A 20,859-nucleotide genomic window follows, 5' to 3' on the forward strand; every position below is an offset into this window, starting at 1 on the left:
CAAACAGACTGCACAGAAACAACGGACTCTCAAGAACAGGGATTTTAGCAGAACTCTTTCGTCTGAGTAGATTCAAAATCTTGCTGTTCCCTTAACTAGCATGGTAATCTTAAAAAGGAGATGCCTGAGTCTCTCTGGAAGACAAGACAAATGCCCCAGAGGGAGATGCCAGAGTCTCTCCAGAGGATAAAACAAAAAAAATGCCCCCACCTAAAGCAGCCCAATTCATAGCTTAGCTGACCTCTGAGCAAGGCCCAAAACTGCTACCCGTTGCTTGTTAAAAGACAGATGTGTGGTGCACACCTAGGAACAGCATCGCTACAAGCAGTTGGTGGAAAATACACTGTGGCCATGAGGTGCTCACACCACAAGGGAGTTGCCCAGATTACCCACGTGTCCAAACGGACCGCACCAAGTCAAGCGCTCCTCCTTCCTTGGTGTCACGTAAGGCTCCATAGGTGCACCCAGTGCAAATCAAAACACGAGCGAGTGTGACATCCAGTCGAGTTGTTTCAGTCACTCTGAACTGACGTACACACACCTCGCCCCACCCTCAGGGTAGAGAAAGAAAGAAAGAAGAGACTGCAAATGTTTTCTAACTCAGCTGGAGAGGCAGGGAAAGAATCAACTGGAAATGCAGTCCTGAGCGTAGAATTCTACTGGGTATATTGTGTTCTTTTTCTTACTAACTTTCAGAGCTGTTAGAAGACATAAGCCATCACAACTTCAGATACTAGTCTTGCTTGCTTCTACCTATTTTAACAACTATAGGGCCACCCCTCTAGAATAAGTTTTACAAATCTACAGACTTAGAAAGTTACTATGAACTGCCACAGGCTCTGGATTCCACAGGAGCTCTTCATGAGCAGCAGCTGTAAGGGGCTGCACCCCGAAAGCAGCAGTTCCCTTTCCTCACAACAATACACTTGAACAGGACATGTTTTTAGGACAGGTTTACTTCTCTTCCCCACAGACCTTAAGGGGGAGTTTATACCATACTTTTTCCTCTTCATCACCAATACAGATGCAAGACAATTAGGTATCTGCTTTATTTTTCAGAACATTTATTTTGTACACAAATGAAGTTTTAAAAGCCACAGGGAACTGAAAATTTTTAGCAGTTCCGTGAAACCGGCATTTTCTAAATTAACATGAAAGCTTGGTTATTCTACTCCTGCACTTAACAGTTCACATAGAGTAAATTGAAGGCACTGGAATAACAAGCTTTTTCTGCCACAAAACAATTTCCTTGGAAAGCTTCCATAGTATGAACAGGTTTTGCTGTTTTATATTCAAGGACCAGGCCTTCTCCCATTTCAGTTTTAATTAGTTTGGTATTGACAGCTTTACCAGCATTGCTAAAATTAGTACTTAGTCTTATAATAGCTTCAGATGGAAGGTTAGGAACTATAGCTTTCAGGTCTATTGTCGATTCCTGCCCAAAATTGAGAACCATCATAAAGACTCTGTCTAACCCATCCAATTCCCTCACGTACACAACAACGTCAGTGTCATTCCAGATGTAGCACATCCACCCCCGATGAATGGGGAGCTCGTTGTTGCGAAGTAAAGTTAGCTCTCGGTACAAATTCAGGGTGGAGTTGGACCAGGTCATCTGGATCTGCAACAGTCAGCATGAACACAGTCATTTCTTTGCACCGAACGCAGGAAACACTCCTCACCTCTCGCACCCACACCGCCTGCTGAGAACACGCCTGTTAGAACTCCATTTTGACAGTTACCTCTCCAAACTTGTCTGCGAATTCCACTGAAAAACTGCTCTTCCTCATGCACTTCCTTGGCATTTGTGGAGTGGCAGAGACAGAGGTAATTTGGCGTGACAGAATTTCCCCAGCACTAACACTATTTCTTCCTCCCACAGTGTCCTTACCCTACCACTTATTCAGGAGAAAGCCATGGCCATTCAACGCTTGGTACGGAACTTTTTTCTTTGATTCTAATCTACAGAAGTCACAGGGTTTGTTTCGTGGTTTATATTTTTCCTGTCTTAGATTTATTTTTTTCTGTCTTCAGTTCTGGTCAGCAAAATCTGTTTGGGCCACTGCTCTGCTTAGGTTAGAGATGGGCTGTGTTAAGTTCTCGTTACAAGGCCAGTGCTTTCTACAGCAACAGAAATGAAAAAAAACAACCCACTAGATTTCAATTTAATATTAAAATGGTTAAAGGGATGTTAAAGAGCCAAACTGCCACATCGACATTGTAATTGCAGTTGCTCTGCTTCAGTGAATATAGATGACGCAGGCTCCTTGGTGGTGCAAGGATTTCATTTTCTAATAAAATTTGTGAGGATTCAGTGCTTTTTCCTCCCTCGAGTTTGTTGTTGCTGCCAATTCCCACTAAGTGAAAGAAGTGAGAGCATAACAGATACATTAACATATTTTTAGACCATTAGTTTGTCACACAGAGATACCTACTTCAACATTTACACTTTGGTAGTCAGAGTTAACAGGTAACCAGCTACTGTTGCCTTCAGTAAAGCCAGCATTAGCTTTGCCGTCCCACTGCATGGGGGATTTCCCTGGAAAGGTCACCTAGAAAATAAGGCAGTGATTAGTAGATTAAAACATTATCCCTTGAATAGCACATTCTCATGTCTTCCAAAGGATCACCACTTCAGTATTGCTTGCTTTGGTTCAAGTTGAATTTAATAAGGAGGATGTATTCCCGCTCCAAATCTAAAGAGAAAATAAGAATCGAGGCAGTTCCTGAAATGGTCTCAGGGATACAGCATCGCTGCGGAAAATGGGGAATTCCCAAATGACTCTGCTGGAGTTGTCTCCCCTCGCAACAGACGGCTGGAGAAAAGTTTACTAGTGACAGCTAGGATGTTCTGATAAACATCTAGACATGCAGTGAGTGAATATATGAGGTCATGACTCCTAAGAAGAGATGCTGTTAAAATAACAGTAAACACCAGTCAATGCTATTCGGTGTCTGTTCTTTGGTAACCATCACGCTTTTCCCCTTAGAACTCTGCAAGCTTACATTTGCAAGGGGGACGATTTGGACAGGATTGTTGGTGTTAGGAAGATAAAATTATTTCCAAGTGCAAAAACTTTATTGAAAATCAGCTTTTGGCTGATTAAAAAGTGTCGATGGAAAAAGTCTGAGGTTCTCATTTTGAAGGATTCAGAAAAATTCTGAAAAAGCTTCCTCATTGTTATTGAAGAGCTGCCACAGGATCTGACACTTAAATTTAATGATATAAGAGGGCATAAAATATTTTGCACATACTTTGAGTGTTTGTTTTCCATGAAAACTGTTTTTCATATAAAGGGCACTTTTCAATACAATCTGTCAGAACAGCAGCTCAACAAAAGAAATCGTCACTTTGCTTTGTGACATTATAAATAACAGGTTTCTCCTTTTAGCATGTTCTCAAAAGCAGAGGAAAAAAGTCCCAAGTTTTCAACACTGGTAACATTCCCTTTCATCTTTACCTCTTTTAGCTTCTCCTGAAGCATTTCAGATGCTGGGGCTAAAAATGGCACCCTGGGCAAATACTCCCCGTATTTCTAAGACACTCATTAATCAGAGAATCTTCTTCTCCAGACCGACTGAAGAGTGGGTTTGCATTGTTACAAAGCTGTGAGCCACAGGGTAGCCACTAGAAGAGAGCAAACCCTGAGGAGCCAAGGGCCAGCCACTTTTCCAAAGGGTGTCGTCCTGTCAGCAGTAATGGGCAGCAGCAAGAAAACGCAGGAGATGCTTTGACCGAGGTGTTTCTCAGATTTCCTTTCAAATCAGAGAATCCTCTCCTCTCATGTGAATTGGATAAACCTGGTGATGATCCTGTGCCCCTCAAGTACCCCTTTCCCTCTGAGGGAGCAAAGGGAGCCAGCACCACCGGTAACAGCATCAGAGGCTGTCTCGTCCCCCAGCAGAGGCCTTCCCCAGTGAAACCAGCATCTGCCATAGGACCATGTCCTCACATATGCTCATGAGAGGCAGAGCTGAGCTGTTCCCTTTTGGGCATGACCCAGTCGTGCCCACACATCTTGGACAAGACGACACAACAGAAGTCAGGTAGGATCAGAGAAGAGACAAGAAGTTACAGGGGCTGAACACGAAAGCTTTTAAGTTCCGCAGGCCAGCACAGTGTGAAAAGCACCCACACTTTGTTTCAATCCCTTTCACTTTGAATAAACTTCTGAAAATTTCTGTAATCTAACAATCATCCTGTGACGTCTGACTTGTAGCTATGATCAAAGGAGCCAGGCACCTGGTTCCCAGGCTCAGGGACCCAAGTCCTTTCCATAAACGGATCCAAAAGACAAACCAAAAACCCCCGCGTGACAAGCAAAAGCCACCTTCCGCTTGCCACCAGGCCCTGCCGAGCAGGGGCTGCTGCTCTGTACGCCCACCCCTTTCTGGAGATCCCTTCTCCAGAGCTCGGGCACGTGGTAGAGGGCTGTGGCTTAGACAGGTGCCTTCGCATGGAGCGGAGCAGTCCGCAGGAGGCGGTGACCGCAGCTACGGTCTCTCACGACCTCCAATTTCCTTTAAACAGCAGCAGGAAATAAAGGAGTTGGACACAGCCACCAGGGTACTTCTGTGGGAGGAAGGAGACGGCGACTCAGTTCCTCTCGCCTCAGATGACCGCGACACACCGCTCCTAGCCCAGGCCTGGTGTCGGCCCTTGCTGCCTTTTCTGCTGAAGCGAAGCGAAGCAAAGCAACACCGCTGCAAACCGTGCAAGACTGATCTGGCAGAGGACGGAAATCTGGGACCACGGCTGCAGTGCAGCAGTTCAGACACACATCCAGGCGCCGGTTCTGGTCTCTGGCCTGGCCATTTCTGCATGCTGTCCAACAGTTTTGCCATGGGGAACACCGAAAACCATCTAAACAGCGATAAAGACTGGTTTTGGTTAACAAAACAGAAACTCTGGTATTTTTGGAAGTTCTGTTACTTGGAACTAAATGACAGGATCAGTTTATACGCTCTTCACTTACATGTTCTGATGCAATGTTCTCCATGCCTATTTCTTCACCATAGTAAGTTACAGGAGTACCAGGGAGGGTTAAAAGCAGCATGTTCATAACATTGACGTACTCCTTCCCAATCCGAGATGAAATCCGAGCAGCGTTAGGGTTTCCAACCTGAGGAAAATATCACTGTTAAACGCACATTATAAAATTCCATGCGTAGGTGAAATTGGTTAACTAATTTAACAAGGTAGTAGCTTTTTTTCCTTTCCCCTCCAGGCCTGTGAGGGCAATTATCTTCTTTATCTTGGTGCCAGTACAAACTTCTGCCCCACATAAGTCAGCACACAGAGGCCCTGCCAGCAGCACATGAGGCAGAACTGAGGACAGATGACAAGTAACATCTCTCCGTGATTAAGGTTCCCTTAGATTTCTGCCATTTTCTTTTCTGTGTGAAGGTGGTGCTTGTTTTGGAAAGTTCTGTTGCACATCCCAAACATGTTTCCTAGTAAAGACCAGCAAGGTTTTAAGTTAACTGGCCTCAGCTGCCTGCTCTGTTCTCCCCTGGCCCCAGGGGGTTTCCAGAATCCATTGTGCCGAGTCAGTTTACAGCCACAGATAATCATATCCTCGCTGGTGGTTAAAGCCAGTGCCCCCTTCTACACTGGAGACACATGTTCATAAACTCCCTTCAGTCGCCCTTGCACAGGAGCGTAACTGTGATCGAAGGGCAGGACAGCCAGCCAGCTGGCCAGCGCCAACAACTGCGACTACAGCAGCCGGCAGTTTCACGTGGATACCTGCGATAGCTCAGCTGTGGGCTCAGGCTGCTGCTGATCCCACTGAAATCAACGTCTGTGCACGTTTCTTCTATCACCACAAGAGGAACTACCACCGACAGGTTTCTGTCACCTACAGGATCAAGCCCTTCCTATAAGAGCTGGTCTACAACTCTTACCGCCCAGTTTGGCCATTTTCCTGCAGGCATGTTTTTCATCCACAGGTTGACAGCTTCAAAAACACTGTTGCCCGATAGATTTTTCATGTTAATTAGGTTGAAATTGAAGGGAAAATCTGCTTCTTGGATAAAAGTTGTACCATAATACATCATTGTTGCTTCAATGTCTTCGTTTTCATCACCCTCAGAACCCATAAATCTACAAAGAAGAACACAAATGCTGGGTTTTGGCTCATTCTTGGTTTGCACAGAGCAGAAGAAAGCTAGGAATGGTGTTGGACATGTATAGAAAATAACACAGCATTAAGAACTACGTTCGCTTCCCTCCTCCCCATCAAAAAAGATTAATACAGAGAAACCGTATTTCGTAAAGCAGACAAGGAGACGAGGAGAAATATTTCTTGGAAATTTCTGGAGAAAAAACTCCAAGAGTCAACACGAGGCTCTAAATATCCGACTGAAGTCTTCTCTTTCTGAATCCACATCCACACACTCCATTCCAGCAATTTCCATGCTTTCCTTTACCAAAAAGGACCTGGGGGTGCCCCAAGCTGGCCATGAGCCAGCGATGTGCCCTTGCAGCAAAGGCAGCTGACTGTATCCTGGGCTGCATCAGGAGGAGTGTTGCCAGGGCTGAGGGAGATGATCCTTCCTCTCCACTCTGTGCTGGTGAGGCCACACCTGGAGTGTGGTGTCCAGTTCTGGGCTCCCCAGTACAAGAGACATGGAAATACTGGGGAGAGTCCAGCAAAGAGCCACTAAGACCATTAAGCAACTGGAGCATCTATCCTATGAGGAGAGCCTGAGAGAGCTGGGACTGTTTAGACTGGGGAAGTGTCAGGGGCATCTTGTCAATGTATGTAAATACATGCAGGGAGGGTGTAAAGACAATGGAGACGGGTTTCAGTGGTGCCCAGTGCCAGGAGGGGAGGCCGTGGCCACAGACTGAAACACGGGAGGGTCCCCCTGAGCATCAGGAAACACTTTTTTTACTGTGAGGGTGCCAGTGCTCAGGCACAGGTTGTCCAGAGAGGCTCTGGAGTCTCCGTCCTCGGAAACATTGAGAAGCCGCCTGGGCATGGTCCTGGGTAAGTGGCTGCAGGTGGCCCTGCTTGAGCAGGGGGTTGGACCAGGCGACCTCCAGAGTCCCTTCCGACCTCAGCTGTTCCGTGATTTTAACAATCTCTGACTACGTGTCTGCCATGAACTGCACTATTCATCCTATGCAATAAATCAGCCACAGGGCTGATCGATTACAGTGTCTCTGTGATCCAAATGGTGACCAGTTCTGCTCACGTTTGTACAGCTACCGGGGCCAATTAACGGCCTTTCCCTCACCTACTGGGGAAGAGATAGTATAGCCTATGCATCGCTATTGCCGTTCGAGGAAGAAAACTTTTTATGGCATATTATGTTATTAAACCCCCCATTTTATTGCTAGCAAGAGGGTGACAAATGTTAGAGAAAAATTCACTACGTGTAATAACGATTACCTGTATCGGCCAGGTTCACTGCTGAACTGATTCATGGTTTGACGGAAGCTACGGACGATATCATGCATACCAACTTGTGTGGTCGTGTAGTCATGGTAGAGCTGCGAATAGGCTGTGATACTCTCCTCAAAGAAGGACACAGTATTTCCCATTAGTTCACCAATATTTTAGACTTCAGACCACTCCAAATTCTTCCTGTCCTTTCCTGAGGCAATGCACCAGTCCAGATCAATTTTAATAGGAATGAGTTTAGCGTACCAACACCAACAGTGCAGAGCTGAACTGCACTTGGGGAGCTCTAAAGATACGATAGCAGAGGGCTGATTATTTTGGATCCCATCCTTCAAGACAGAGAGCCCACCCGCAGCACTAACGAGCCCGGCCCACCTGCAGGAGGGAGCACAGCAGGTGCTGTGGCCACACACCAGGCTGGAAAGGTGGACAACGTTGTTGTGGTAACTTACAAACCCAAGGATACACGTGGAGCTGACCAGTTTTATGTGACCCCCAGCTCCGCAGGGGCACAGTGTGTCAGCGCTGGCACGACCAGGGAAGGCCACCCAGTTCACTACCTCAGCACAAGCAGCTCGCATAAACAACAGGGTGCACGCTTCCGAGGTCTGGCCACCTCTCGCTGTGCCACACTGCCAAGACGAGTATTTTGGGGTTTACTCCAATTCCTACTAGCAACACGGAAGAAACACGGTGCTAGTGACTGCTACAGATCCCAACCTGGCAAGAGCTCTGCGCTTACCCCCTGTAGTGGGCTCCCCAAAGACAACCAATCAACTATTAAAATCACAAAACTGGTCTTTTTAGAATATAAATTGAGAAGTAAAATACTTGAAACAGAAAATTCAAAGCAACAGTGTCAGAACAGAACTACGAAGCGCATACGGACAATTCTCCTCCCACCCACAGCACTCCTGCTTGCAGGTATCTCCCTGACCTACAGCCTCAGCCCAGGGGCTGCTTTCTTGTATGTGCTCCCTCTGCAGAGCGCCTGGGAGCCACCTGCCTCCCAAGGGACAAGGCTGGCCCAGCCTCCCTAAAGCCACAATTAAGACCCGAAAGAGGTAAAGGTGTAAAAAGAGGAAAGGTGTAAAAACACATTCTTGCCCCAGTAGGAAACAGAGGAAAAAAGCAAAGACAGAACATATACGTTACTGGGTTCTGGGACGTGTTCACTTGAGGCTCGTCTCGGAGATGTGTTGCTTCTAAAAGAAATTTAACAGCGCTGAAACTAAATCCGTCGATTCCTTTGCCGAGCCAAAATTTGATAATATCCTACACAAAGGTAAACATTGAGAAGTCCAAGTGAGCCCACCGCATTCAAAACAGTACGTACTTAAAAGGAAAACTAAACCTGTTAGGAGGTATTAATATGTAACAATTGATTTTTTAATTTGTACTTCAAATTTTACTAGAGGTTAACGTGAATCCTGTCCATCTAAGGTCACACGAAGATCTAAATAAAGCCTGTCTTATTATTTCATCCAGTATCAAAAAGAAAGACTGGTCCGTAACTGCTCCATAAAACCACGAGCCCAAAGCCAGGGCATGCCCCGCTACAAGCCATTCCCAATCTCACCCACTGAAACAATCGGGCTCCTGCTAAGTGCTGCTGGTGGTGAACACCCACCACGGCCGCGCACCGTCAGAACACACCGATTCATCTGTGCAAGAATGCGTTGTTCTGCACGGACCTTGTGCCGCTAATTTTCTTTTTACACAGCAGAGCTCTTAAAACATTCGTTCTCCCTTATTTGACTGATGTGATTTTAATTTTAGTTTCAGGCTTATTTGCTGATTTGCAGGAACATGAAAAATTATTGTCCAAGTGAACTGCGATTGATTTGTAATGTCACTGTCGAATTCAGAGGTTAGTCGCTATTAGTAAAATCATATCCTGCTTCAGTAGCTATTATATTACTACAGTTTTAATTGCTCTAGTTTTAACAAACAACCCTAATATTCAGTCCCTCTTGAATGGTTTTAGACCAGATACTTTTCTTCAGCTGAGGACAAAACTTTTTCTTTTCTTTTTTTTTTTTTTAAAAAAAAAGACAGCTATTGAATTGCCTTTTCTTATGTGTATGAAGTACACTTGCCTGAATAGGCTGGAGTAGGACTAGTCCACACTCAAGCTTTACAGATTTTTGTTTGGCAAATAAAGACTCCACCTTACTGAGCTGTACTTTCTCGCAGAGCCACTCTGAAAGCAGCAGCTCTTGATATGGTGCCTGTCCAATACTGAATCCACCAAAAATTAATTCACGGTTATGCATGTGCTCATCACGAACGCAACCCCAGGAATCAGCAGTGCAAATATCAAGCACTGAGGTGGGACGCACTGAGACTGATCTACTTTTATGTATGCAAGGAAGCTACAAGCAGCTGGCTGCTAAGTGTCATTGCTCTTGCGTGCCCTGGGGCTAAACCAAAGACTTGAGCTTCTCTGGAAGAGTCCATTTGCTTCCTGCTCAGTCCTCCTAACCTAGTGAAACAGGATTTTAAATTAAAATACTAGATAAAGATTATTCTTTAACATGTTGGAGCAATTAATGATGTTCATAAGCATTTACCAAAGCTTGGTGTTACCAGGCCAGACTTACTAGTTTTCATTTCATTTCTTTGCATAGGAAATGCAGCACCTCTTTGCTACTGCAGCTTCAGTAATATATCAAGTACCATTAAAAAAATAGCCAGGACCATTAAAAAGTATGTGAGATGCAAGGAAAAAAGGTGCAAGCGGCAAGACGCGGCGTTAAGGGAAGTATCAAGACACAAAGAGGTTACTAGTGGAGTCGAGTTCTTCAAGGATCAGTCTCAAAAGCAGTCTCACTTCATGCTTTAGTTACCAAGTATGACCAAAAGTGTTTTGTTTCTTCATGCACCTGCAGCGCCCGTGGTGAGGCGAGAGGCCCCACAGAGACCGTGAGAGCAACACAGTAGAACTGGGCAGCTGTGAAGACTGCCACCAAAGAAACGCACAAAAAATCAACCGTACAAAGTAGCCAGCACTTAAGGAGTAAGTCAAAACACCCGAGGTAGCTGTACTGCCTGATGGGGCATAACTTAAAGGAACAACTAAAGAAGCTGCAACCGTCAGACTCCCCATGTTCAGGCCCACTTCCCCATATTGTACTGAATTCTACGTTGCCTGCTGGGAGACGTGATGCAGACAGGCATGAGGTTTCATCAGAGCACCACCACCGTGCCTTGGTGGGGCACTCCTGCGTGCCGGCTGTCCATCTGTCTCTCACCTCTCTAAAGTCATCAGAGATGTAGACAGATTGAAACTCACTATCTCCCCCTTACCCAGGAGCTCAGGCATTCCTTGTCATTCAAATCAGCACTGCCTCACCTCTTTGCTAAAACAAGGTGCCATTCCCACTTTTGACTGGCTAATTCACAGCTCCTTGTACCAACAGAGACAAAAACTTCTCTCCCCTCGAGTGACTCAGCTCAGCTTCAGTGCAAGAGCTGCTTTACCTCCCAGTGTCAGTCCTCCCATCAACTGTCATCCCTGATACAACATCCAAAGGCGGTAAGTGCCTTCATCCTTGGCTCTTGATGGAGACTAGAGCTGAAAGCAGTTAACTGCTTCTAGACAGGCCTCAAGTTGGATTAACTGAGAACTAGCACCAGCTTCGAAGCAAGTAACTGCAACTGCGGGACAAAGAGGGAGGAGAACCTGTGCCACTGAACAAGATTCTGACCAGACACCTCTTCTGTTCAATTTGTTTAATTCTGGCCATCCCCATTTGAGAGAAACCTCAGGCTGGAAGCGCTGTGAGGAGCAAGGGCTAAACAATGGGGTGGAGAGCCTCTCTCTTCCGGGAAGGCTGGAAAAGCTCACCTCATTCAACCTGTCTTAACAAAAGCTGAAGGCAGATGTTGTCAGAGCTGGAAAAATACAAGTGTAAAGAAGGGTGGGAAAAGCTATTTCAGCTGAAGGACAGGTTGGATTCATAGCAAGCGAAGTATGCACAGTTGGCAGATAAGGTTAGGCTGAAGAGTAGAGGGCTCCTGAAGCATCAAAGCAATTTTAAGCTAGCCTTTAGTGGGAGGAGAAAGGGAAAGGGCAAGGGAGCTCCTTTTAAAGTGCAATAGGCTGTTCCAAAAACCCACCAAGCTTGTGCAAGGCCCTTGTGAGAGCAGGGGACTTAAGCCAGCAGAAAAAATAAGCAATAGTCACACCCTCTTAAAATCCAGAGGACTGCAACACCACCCACTGCCAGTACCTCCACTCAGGGACAGTTTTATTTGGATTTTTTTTTTGTTGCCAGTTTGCTTTTAAATTAAAAAGACTTGAAGGAAAGTAGCTCCAATACTAGAAGCATTACAGCATAAAGCTTGAATTTTGCTTATAAACATAACGTTTGTCTAGACACCTTTTTGTTTCAAGTGTTTACATACACGGCAATCCTTTAATTACTTCCAACTAGGCTGCAAATTGAGTAGCACAAATAATCAGAGAAATTAAGCGTAGAAATAGCTGCTTTGCTGTTGGCACAGCAGCAGCGGGTTACATACTTACATGGATTTCGTGTTGGACAGCAAGGCTGCGAAAATTTAAGTCTGGCTGTTCTTTTCCAAACTGATGAAAATAACATTGCTTTCTCACATCGTCAAACTGCCAGCTGGAATTGCCAAAGACACTCACCTGCTCGTATAAGGGAGGGGGATAATCAGGACTCCTAATTTCACAAACATTTACTCTGACACATACTTTAAGACACAGTTACAAGCACATAAAAAAAGGCACAAAATGCTTAATCAATGGACTAAATTTTGAGTAGATTTTGATACTTGTGCTACATTTCCTTCTCCCGCTAGTCGCTCTCTTATTAGTCGTGCTGTGCCACATGTATTTCTTGTTCAATGTTGTGTTTCATTCCCTTTTTTTAAAGTAAACTTTCACTGGGAATTATTCAGCATAGAGGGGAAAACATGGGTGGGAACATTTCTTTTGGAATTTTTTTTTCCTAAATCTTATTAAAAATTGCTTAAATTAACTTAGAGCTTTCTGCAGTCTGGTATTATCCCTTTGAAGCACCAACAACAGTCAGCATGTTAAAATGTTAACTTTATCACTATCTCTGTAATAAAAGATTCCAAAAGCTAAGGCAGCTGCTCTTAAGACTCTAAGTTTAAAGAGAAATTACAGTAGCTGGCACAAAATATTAACTCCACCTTGAGCTTTTAGAACATACACGTTCCTCATCATGCACCCACCAGTTCAAGTTTCAAATAAACGCAGCTGAAACAGGCAACACGCTTTCTGGCCTGATCACCTTCCAGAAAAAGGACAAATCCAACCCCTAACATTCTGTGATTCTGTGACAAGCCAAGAACACACAGTTTTCTTCCCTCCCCACCAACTCTGATTTCAGAGGAGCCAAGATGAAGTTTCCAGAGCAGAACAGCCAGACACAGAAGGAGGCACATGTTAACAACTTGTGCACAAGTATCCCTTCATTTGTTTAATGAGTGAAGATTTAACACTGAGGTAAAGAAAGAAAAGAATTTTAAAATTCTGTTTGAAGTAGGAACTCCTCCCCCCAAGCCTGTTTAAATCTTAATCTGCACTAGCTCATTTACCGACACCCGTTTGTACCTCGAGAGTCATTTGTAACCCCGTGTGCGTCGGGACGATTATGTTACGGCTGCTTTTGCTACCCGGCAGCCTGCACCCAGCTTGGGATTTGTCCCTTCCCGTGTTTACCCAGTTGTTCGGAGGAGCGACGGAACCAGCGGCCCACGTGCAGTCCTGCCAGATGTAGTAGTCCGTGTACTTCCCTGTCCGGTTGCGACTCAGCTGAAACCATCGGTGTTTGTCACTTGTGTGGTTCGGTATTAAATCCATTATCACCTTCAGCCCTTAAAAATCAAACAAGAAAAACAACGTTGAATTTAGCCTTTTAAGACAAAAGTTCACATTTTTTCTTAATGCAGTATCCGAACTGTTTGGGCGTCCCCCATCCCAGAGTTCTGGCAAAAGAGAGGGGCAAAAACACCCCACAAACAACCCAGACTACCAGCGCAGACTAACTAGAGTCTGCAAGCAGCTGCAATACATCTTGCTGGCACTGCTCCCCCCATCCCATTGCTGGGAGGGAAAGGAGGGAAAGGGAAAAAAAAATCAGGACAGATTTCTGCTGTTAGGAACCACTTCCACTAACTCTGACTTCACCATCTGTCTCCCAGCTCCCAGCTGGAAAGGCACTTCACCAGTCTAGCACCGGCGAACACGCACTCTTCCTCACCCTTCTTAAAGACTAGGCGTCTTTTTGAAATCCCAGATGTTTTGGGGACTGGCAAACCATCTTCCCTTCAGCCCAGCAGCTCTAAGGGGAAACACCTGAGCAAACACTCGGTCTACGGCATAAACGCACCCACCAAGGATGCAATCGCAGGAAGGAAGCGCACGTTCCCTCCCAGCCCTGTAACTGTTTTCCTGCTTTCTTCAGCGAGCAGCCATCAGTCACGAAACTCCGGTAGAAACAACCGCACCGCAGCCTCCGTCCCCCAGGCCATCGATGCCCCCGCCGTCCGCAGCAGGGAGCACGCACAGCACATCCACCCACGACCACCCTCGGAGGGGACCGTGCCTTGCAGAGGACAAAGAGCAGCCTGACGCTGCGGCTGTAGCTCCCCGCGCCTCCGGTCCTGCTCCCAGCACCACCCCAGCACCCAAGGGTGGGCCACGGCAGCCGCAGAGCTCGTGTTGCTGTGGAGCTGGTGGGTCCCCTCCGCTGGCACCTCCGCTGCTCCTGCTCAGCGCCGCGTGGGGGAACTGCCAGGTGCACAGACTGAAACCTCAGACCAGCACCACGAGGTACACTCGTATAACACAAGCAAACGTCTTTTTAACAGAATTATTTTGCTCGGAGTTGCAGCTTACCTCTGTCATGTATGGCTGCAAGCAGATTCTCAAAATCACTCATTGATCCAAACATGGGATCAATATCATAGAAGTCTTCAGCTCCGTACCCAAGGTCTTTTAAGGGGGACTTATAGAAAGAAGTGATCCAGATGGTTTTAATGTTCAAATATGTGATATGGTCCAGTTTTTCTTGGATACCTATTTAAAAGAAAAAGGCATAATCTGTTTAAAAAGACAAAATATTTTTTTGTAGAAACAAGCTTGCCATGGGCTCTCAGTCCAAGATGGTACACAGGTCCCTTCGGTACACAGCCATCCCCTGTTTTCACTGATCACCAATAGCAGGGCAATTTTGATGTTCTTCAGCGATACCATGAGACCACAGAATGGAAACCATTGAAAGCCACCTTTACAAGAGAAAGCAGCAATTAAAAAAAAAAACCCAGATCAAAATAAATTTATACTCTGTATTATAAAAATATTCACAATTTCGTTTCATAAATTTATCAGCCACTTCTGAAAACAAGCTCCTGTATTTTGTTAAAATGCACAACAGCATTGCCTTCCCGTTTCAGGAAGTCAATTAATCCTCAGATCAACCAAAGAGAAGCTCAATTTTAATGCAAAGATCCCAGGTTTTCCCTGCCCTAGGAAAAGTCTCCTACGGGGTTTTTCTGTCGTTTCCTGCAGGGACACTGCACTCCAGCCTCCCCAGGTTATGTTTAAACCCAAATCTTTCCCACCTTCCTGCAACTACAGAAACAGTAAACAGTCTCTTCCCTTCACTTGCCAGTAGAGGATATTAGAGCTAGGCACTTCTAGTTTAGAAGTTTATAGTCCATGATTGTGCTGAGCCTTTCCTTTCTGAAAGGTAGTCAGCTAAGCTACTGGTAGGTGGCATTGCCTCTTGGTATCGGGTACCCTTCCCAGTGCATTCACAAGAGCTCAAAAACACCCAGACCAGTAACAGATCCTGCTGTCCTCTTTGTCAGTTTTATTTTTCCTCACTCTTCCCTATGGAAAGGCAGCCAACCTAACACGATGAAGTGCTCAGCACCACCCGTCCTCCTGACCAACCACAGTTTCGTGGAAGTATTTTACTCTGCTGGCTGTTGTGCTCAGCTGTGCTCCCCGCCCCACCTCTACACATCCCTCCTAACTCCAGGCTCAGACTTTGCAACTTGAGCAAGCACCTCCTAGATTTATTCACGGCAACGGGAGCTGCCATTAATGATGAGTCCGACAACTTTTCTTCCTTTCTCCATGAGGGTGGCTTTCTCTATTGGACTCCACTGTGATTTTTTATTTTTTTTAATATATCTATATATACACACCCACAGACAACCGCTACCCAGCTTTGCGCATGCCAAGACTGGAAATTCACCCACCTTTCAGATCCCCGTTCCCATCCATGTCGCTGTCCTTGAAGGAGCGGGGATAGATCTGATAAACAGGACCAGCCTGCCACCAGTCGAGGCACTTGGGGGAGAGAGCAATAATCGCAATCGTAGAGCACACAAGCACAACTGCGGCGGCAATTATGAGCCAGAAGAGAATCTCCCTGGTGACTCTGTACCGGGCTTGGCTGGAGAACTTCAGCAAGACTTCCTTCGGCATCCCCGCGTAGGGCTGCAACGCCGGCTCCTCCGCAGCTGCTGGGTCCGCATCGATAACGCACGGCTTTGGCGTTTCTTCTTGGCTACCGGCACTGGTCTCCTTATCATCAAAAGCCTCATTTTGAACAAACCCGTTGTTCTCCACCCCCCCCTTCTCGCTCAGCTCCATAGGTAAGCTCTTAGCTTCCTCCTCCACCATCTTACTTCACAGGTCTTGTCCCAAAGACTCCAGCCGTGGCACGCAAGCGTTGCCAACACTCTTTGTTCAGCGAAATGAGGAGCGATGTAATTAGCATCTGGGTTTATAATCAATCCTGACCAAGTGGTTAAAGTTCGGAGAGAGACAAGAAGGGCAAAGTGCTCCTGCTTTTCCGCATAACAGGCATCTTCGCCAAGATAACAAAATGCCTCAAGAAAGCGCAGTCTTAGGGGGAGATAAGCCTATTGCTCGTCCCAGCTGAGCAGAGCTCGGTTTAGGGTTGCTCTCTCCAGCACAGCAAACTTCTCTTCCTTTTGACAGCAGTTTTTTTTATCAGTAAACGATTTAGTAAATCCGCAGCTTTCCAGACTGGCCCTGGTCTCCCCTGCCTAAAGCAGCCTGAGCATTAATGAGTAATTTAAACACGGGCAGCCAGAGAACGAGGTGTTGATGACTTCTGACCCAAAAGCAACAATACAAACTAAAAGAAAAAATAGGCTGGTGGTGCTTCATTTCTCACAGCTTAGAAAAACACACACACCACCACCCCAGCCCATCCACAACTCTTAAAACAGTTACAACTGCTTAAGATAAGGCACATACCGATCCGCCGATTCACAGCGTGTGACAGGTTGCTACGCCCTGAGCTATCCCCGGGTCAGGACAGGACCGCTCTGCACAGGCACAAGCAAGAATCAAGAGAGAAAAACCCACTGCCCGCTATTAAAATCCTGTCTTTTTCTTTTTTTTTTTTTTTAAGATTTGTTTCAAGGAAAGCGACCTTTCCCTTCTCCCTCCTTTCCCCCTTTCTGCTACTCCAGCCAGGAAAAGGCATTCCCCAAAGTCTGCACAAGGGAGCACAGATTTACACATCGGTGTGCCCTGGAGCCAGCCAGCCGGCATGGCCAAGCCATCCCCTCCAGCCAGTGCCCTCTGCCCAGGCACATCAAAGGAAACACAAAGCAATACTCAAGGAGCTGCCTTATCACAGGTAAAAGCAAACGCCTGCCCATGACCATAGGGTCAGGGTCCCAGGGAAACTCCCACGGGCAACTGCTGTGGAGAAAAGGTTGCTTTTGGCCTCAAAAAAGTATTTATGATGTTTCCCTTAAACCACGAAAGAAGTTTCTAAGCTAACGACTGAAAAAATCCAGCGTGGAATATTCAAAAGCGCGTTATTTCTTCAGTAGCTGAGCTAAGAGGAGGTCTTTTTCTCTGACAGATTCAAGCCTTTCCCAGCGCCTGGCAGCAACCTCAGCCCATGCAGAGTCAGGCAGTTGCCAGCGCATTCGAGATAACGGCAGCAGTTTCAGTGCAATTCAGTAGTGCCAGGAAATTCAGCAGTGGGGAATGACTTGAAACCGTCTCCCATCTAATGACTCTACAGTCTTAGTATCAGTAAGTTGTAGAAGTTTCCAGGCAGGCACGGTACACTCTGGGCATAAGCTTGTATTCGGTACAATGCCATCCGCTCCCCGCCCCATTTCAATGGTTTCATTTCAATGATTACACATTTTAATGGGAAATGAAAACACAGAAAATTGTTCAGATTGCACCACATACACCTCGAGACCTTAGTACTCCCCCTCTTGCTTTTTCCCCAAACCCACAGATTTAAACATGCCCGCAGCTTGCTGCGCTACCCAAAAGCTCCTCCAAGCACAGCGGAAAGCAACGCAAGCCAGAGGCAGGAGCGAAGGACAACCAGAACTGAGCCGCCTGCCACAGCCGCGGGGGTCAGCCCAGCCAGCGGGACAGTCGAGCAGACAGAGGGGGGCTCAGTGCCGGGGCCGAGAAAGCCCAGGACGAGACTCATAGCACCCTCAGCCGCGGGTTGTTGGGTTTCGTTTGTTTGGGGTTTTTTGGTTGGTTTGCTGTGCGCCCCACCTCCCCTCCCCAAGCGCAAGCCTGGTTCTAAATTGTGGGGCTGCCCAGTACAGAGTCAGAGTTGAGAACAGCTCTGCCTATACATACGCATTCCGTGCCTTTGCACTGCCCCTCGGCAACGTGTCCGACCCTTCAAAAACCTCATCACCCACCAGAAGAACAAACCCAAGTCTCTCAGATCATGACACTGTGCAAAACCAACGCCTATAAGAAGGCTTGGCTCCTGCTGCGATATTTAGAAAGAGAGAGGTAAAGTAGTATGTAAAAAAAAAAGTTGAAGAAGGACATTCACTGAAAAAAGGCCACTAGGAGTGGCACTGACAAGCACATTATTAGTTATCCATGCAGGCGGGTTGTTTTCTTTATTTGCTTTTTGTTTATTTTTAAAATAAACATGTTTTTTATTTTTAAAATAATACATTTTAAAATAAAACGCATTCCCAGCTATGGCATCACATCAGACGGTGCAGCCACCATCTGAGTTCGAGGATCTTCACATTTGCCATTTTGCAGCACGCGTGTACAACGAGAGGGGGCAGGTGTCAGAGCACTTACACACTCGAGACACAGATCAGCACTTCTGCAAGTCCCAGAAAGCATCTCTGGGACAGAGAGATGTAATTTATCATAACAAATAGCTGCTCAACAGGCAACGCTACATGACCATGACTGAAGTTGCAGTTTTGTGTGTAATTCACCAGCATTTAGCGCTAGTTTAATCGTCTCTTATCCCCGACTGCTTGCTCCTGCCTTGCATTGCCCCCTGCCTCGTGCCAGGTGAAGTATTTAGGCAGGTGCACAGTGAAACCAGACTGGGAAACAGATTTGGTTAAAAAAAAAAAAAAAAAAAAAAGTAATTTAATTCTTCAGACAGTTCTATTCTAATCTGCCTGGTCCCCGTGAGACCACACCAACGCTTCGACCGGCCCAGCCCAAGGAGGAGGAGGAGGGTGGCAAGCAGGGAGAGAGGGGCCAGGACACAAAGCACAGCCACTTGACCGAGCACCTCTTCAGTCAAACACAGCCTTTGTCCCACATTCACTGCAGTACACTCCTGTCCATCCCTCAGAGAAAGTCCTATCCTTCCACTTCCAGCAGCAGAAAGCAGCTAAGTCTCATACCCACAAACACTGCTGGAATCAAAGACGGGGAGGGGGTTTAAATTCTATTGACAGCTTATCCCCAGTCCCACATGAAATCTGCAGAGGATCAGGGACCTAACCCCGCTTCACCCAAGCACTACATCAACGTACCCAAACCACTGCTCAAACTCGGGTTCCAAGGGAGTGTTTCCGCGCCCCCTTTCTTTAAGCCAGCAAACTTAATGGCGATGGCTGCCCGCATGGGCGCGTGCGCTCGATCTAGAGATACCGGGAAGCCCCGCTTCGTACGCGTCCTCCTGGCCACGGGTAAAGGCCAGTTTGGTATTTCAGCAGCCAGAAGCTGCCGCCGCTCTCCGTACGCACAGTTTGGAAACTATTACTTTGCCCAGATTCAAACATCTTGCAGGGGCGCAAGGGCCAATGCCGGCTCTGCGAACCCTGCTGAGCGGGAACCCTGTCTTCAAAAGAGCCCCTTCTTGTCCTAATGTAATCCCCAAGTAACATTAAAGGCTTATTTATACCTTAAGTAGGACAGATCGTGTCTTAATTGCCAAGCGTCTGGCTGAAAAGAGGATTATGCTGCTGCGGTAGATAAACACAGCGTGCAGGAGTCAGAGACCGCTAGAGGAATCCACGCGCGCTACCTCGACCTTTCTCTGGTGGCTACAGGGCACGCAGAGACACAGGGACACACTCAACTATTGCGAGGTTAGAACAGAATATAAACAGTCCTGGAAACCACCACGTAGCTGTCTTGGTGAACATACGGTTTGTAGTCAGATCGGCCGTGCTTACAGCCGGGCTTCAATCACGTTTCAGGTCCGCTCCATGTGGCCGTGTACGAAGAGCTGAAGCACAAGCAGGTACCAGGGGAGCACAGGTACACTTAGGCCGGACACCTGGACCTTGAATACTAAAAATTCTTCTAGAAAACCTGGAGGGAAAATACAGCCAAGCAGCTTAAAATAGGTCTGGATGATCAACTACCACAGACCCTGGAGAACAAGCTCAAGAATCTGGTACCTCCTCCTATATGTTTTTTCTCATAGACTAAAAATAAACGACAGGTACTTTGTTTTTACTACAAACCTATTTTTTCTTCTCTCCTCGTCTTGAGGAGTGGCTCACCTTAAAATTATTTGATAAAGGGAAACTGTAAACTTCATCTTGAGAGAGGCAGATCACCAACAATTCCCATCGAGCTTTAACCTTTTCCTTTTAAAGTAGGTTTTATGTATGCAGGCATTATGCTTCTGGCTTGCTCTCAAGCAGTTGTGAAACGGTTCCCTCCTGAGCAATTTCATAGTTTAGCAGGAGTAACCAGCCAACGCAACCGTGTTAGCGGCATCCACTGAAAAGCTTAAACAGTAAAGGAAACACTTCATATTCTGCGCCAGTTACTCTGTTTACCTCAGGGTTAGATAGGGAAACAAAACGAATCAGTATGTGGGCAGTAATAGCTGCTATCTCCACACAGATTGCCATGGTTATTTCTATAAGATGGAGGGGTTAATTTCCACAAGTATTTCTTATATATAATTACTTAGATGCACTGGCTGACTAAGTAGTCTGCTGTTTGATGCTATACAAATGCCAAGTAGCTTGCCAGTTACTCAATACCATACACTTTACACCAAAACCCATACAGAGGGCTGATTAAGCACCCTAATGTGTTAAGTGTAGGAAGACGTTTATTGTTAAAAAGTTCTCTCGCTTAATGCTTTCTCATTAAATGGTTTGTTACCAGTGGAACTGGTCTGAC

General features: G+C 46.3%; 1 protein-coding gene across 1 annotated transcript; it reads right to left on the bottom strand.

Moving 5' to 3' along the window:
• Positions 1-1,179: 1,179 nt before the first annotated feature.
• On the bottom strand, positions 1,180-16,107 carry SLC3A1 (solute carrier family 3 member 1). The gene is made up of 10 exons (XM_086460574.1): positions 15,681-16,107; positions 14,311-14,490; positions 13,132-13,286; positions 11,944-12,069; positions 8,568-8,687; positions 7,401-7,525; positions 5,908-6,106; positions 4,977-5,123; positions 2,436-2,552; positions 1,180-1,621 (listed from the first exon to the last, which is right to left on the bottom strand). The coding sequence occupies exons 1-10, from the start codon at positions 16,105-16,107 to the stop codon at positions 1,181-1,183; spliced, it is 2,037 nt and encodes a 678-aa protein (XP_086316700.1). The 3' UTR covers position 1,180.
• Positions 16,108-20,859: the final 4,752 nt, after the last annotated feature.

The sequence above is a fragment of the Leptosomus discolor genome, chromosome 2 (genome assembly GCF_034619465.1).
Source record: "Leptosomus discolor isolate bLepDis1 chromosome 2, bLepDis1.hap2, whole genome shotgun sequence".
Taxonomy (NCBI): domain Eukaryota; kingdom Metazoa; phylum Chordata; class Aves; order Leptosomiformes; family Leptosomidae; genus Leptosomus; species Leptosomus discolor.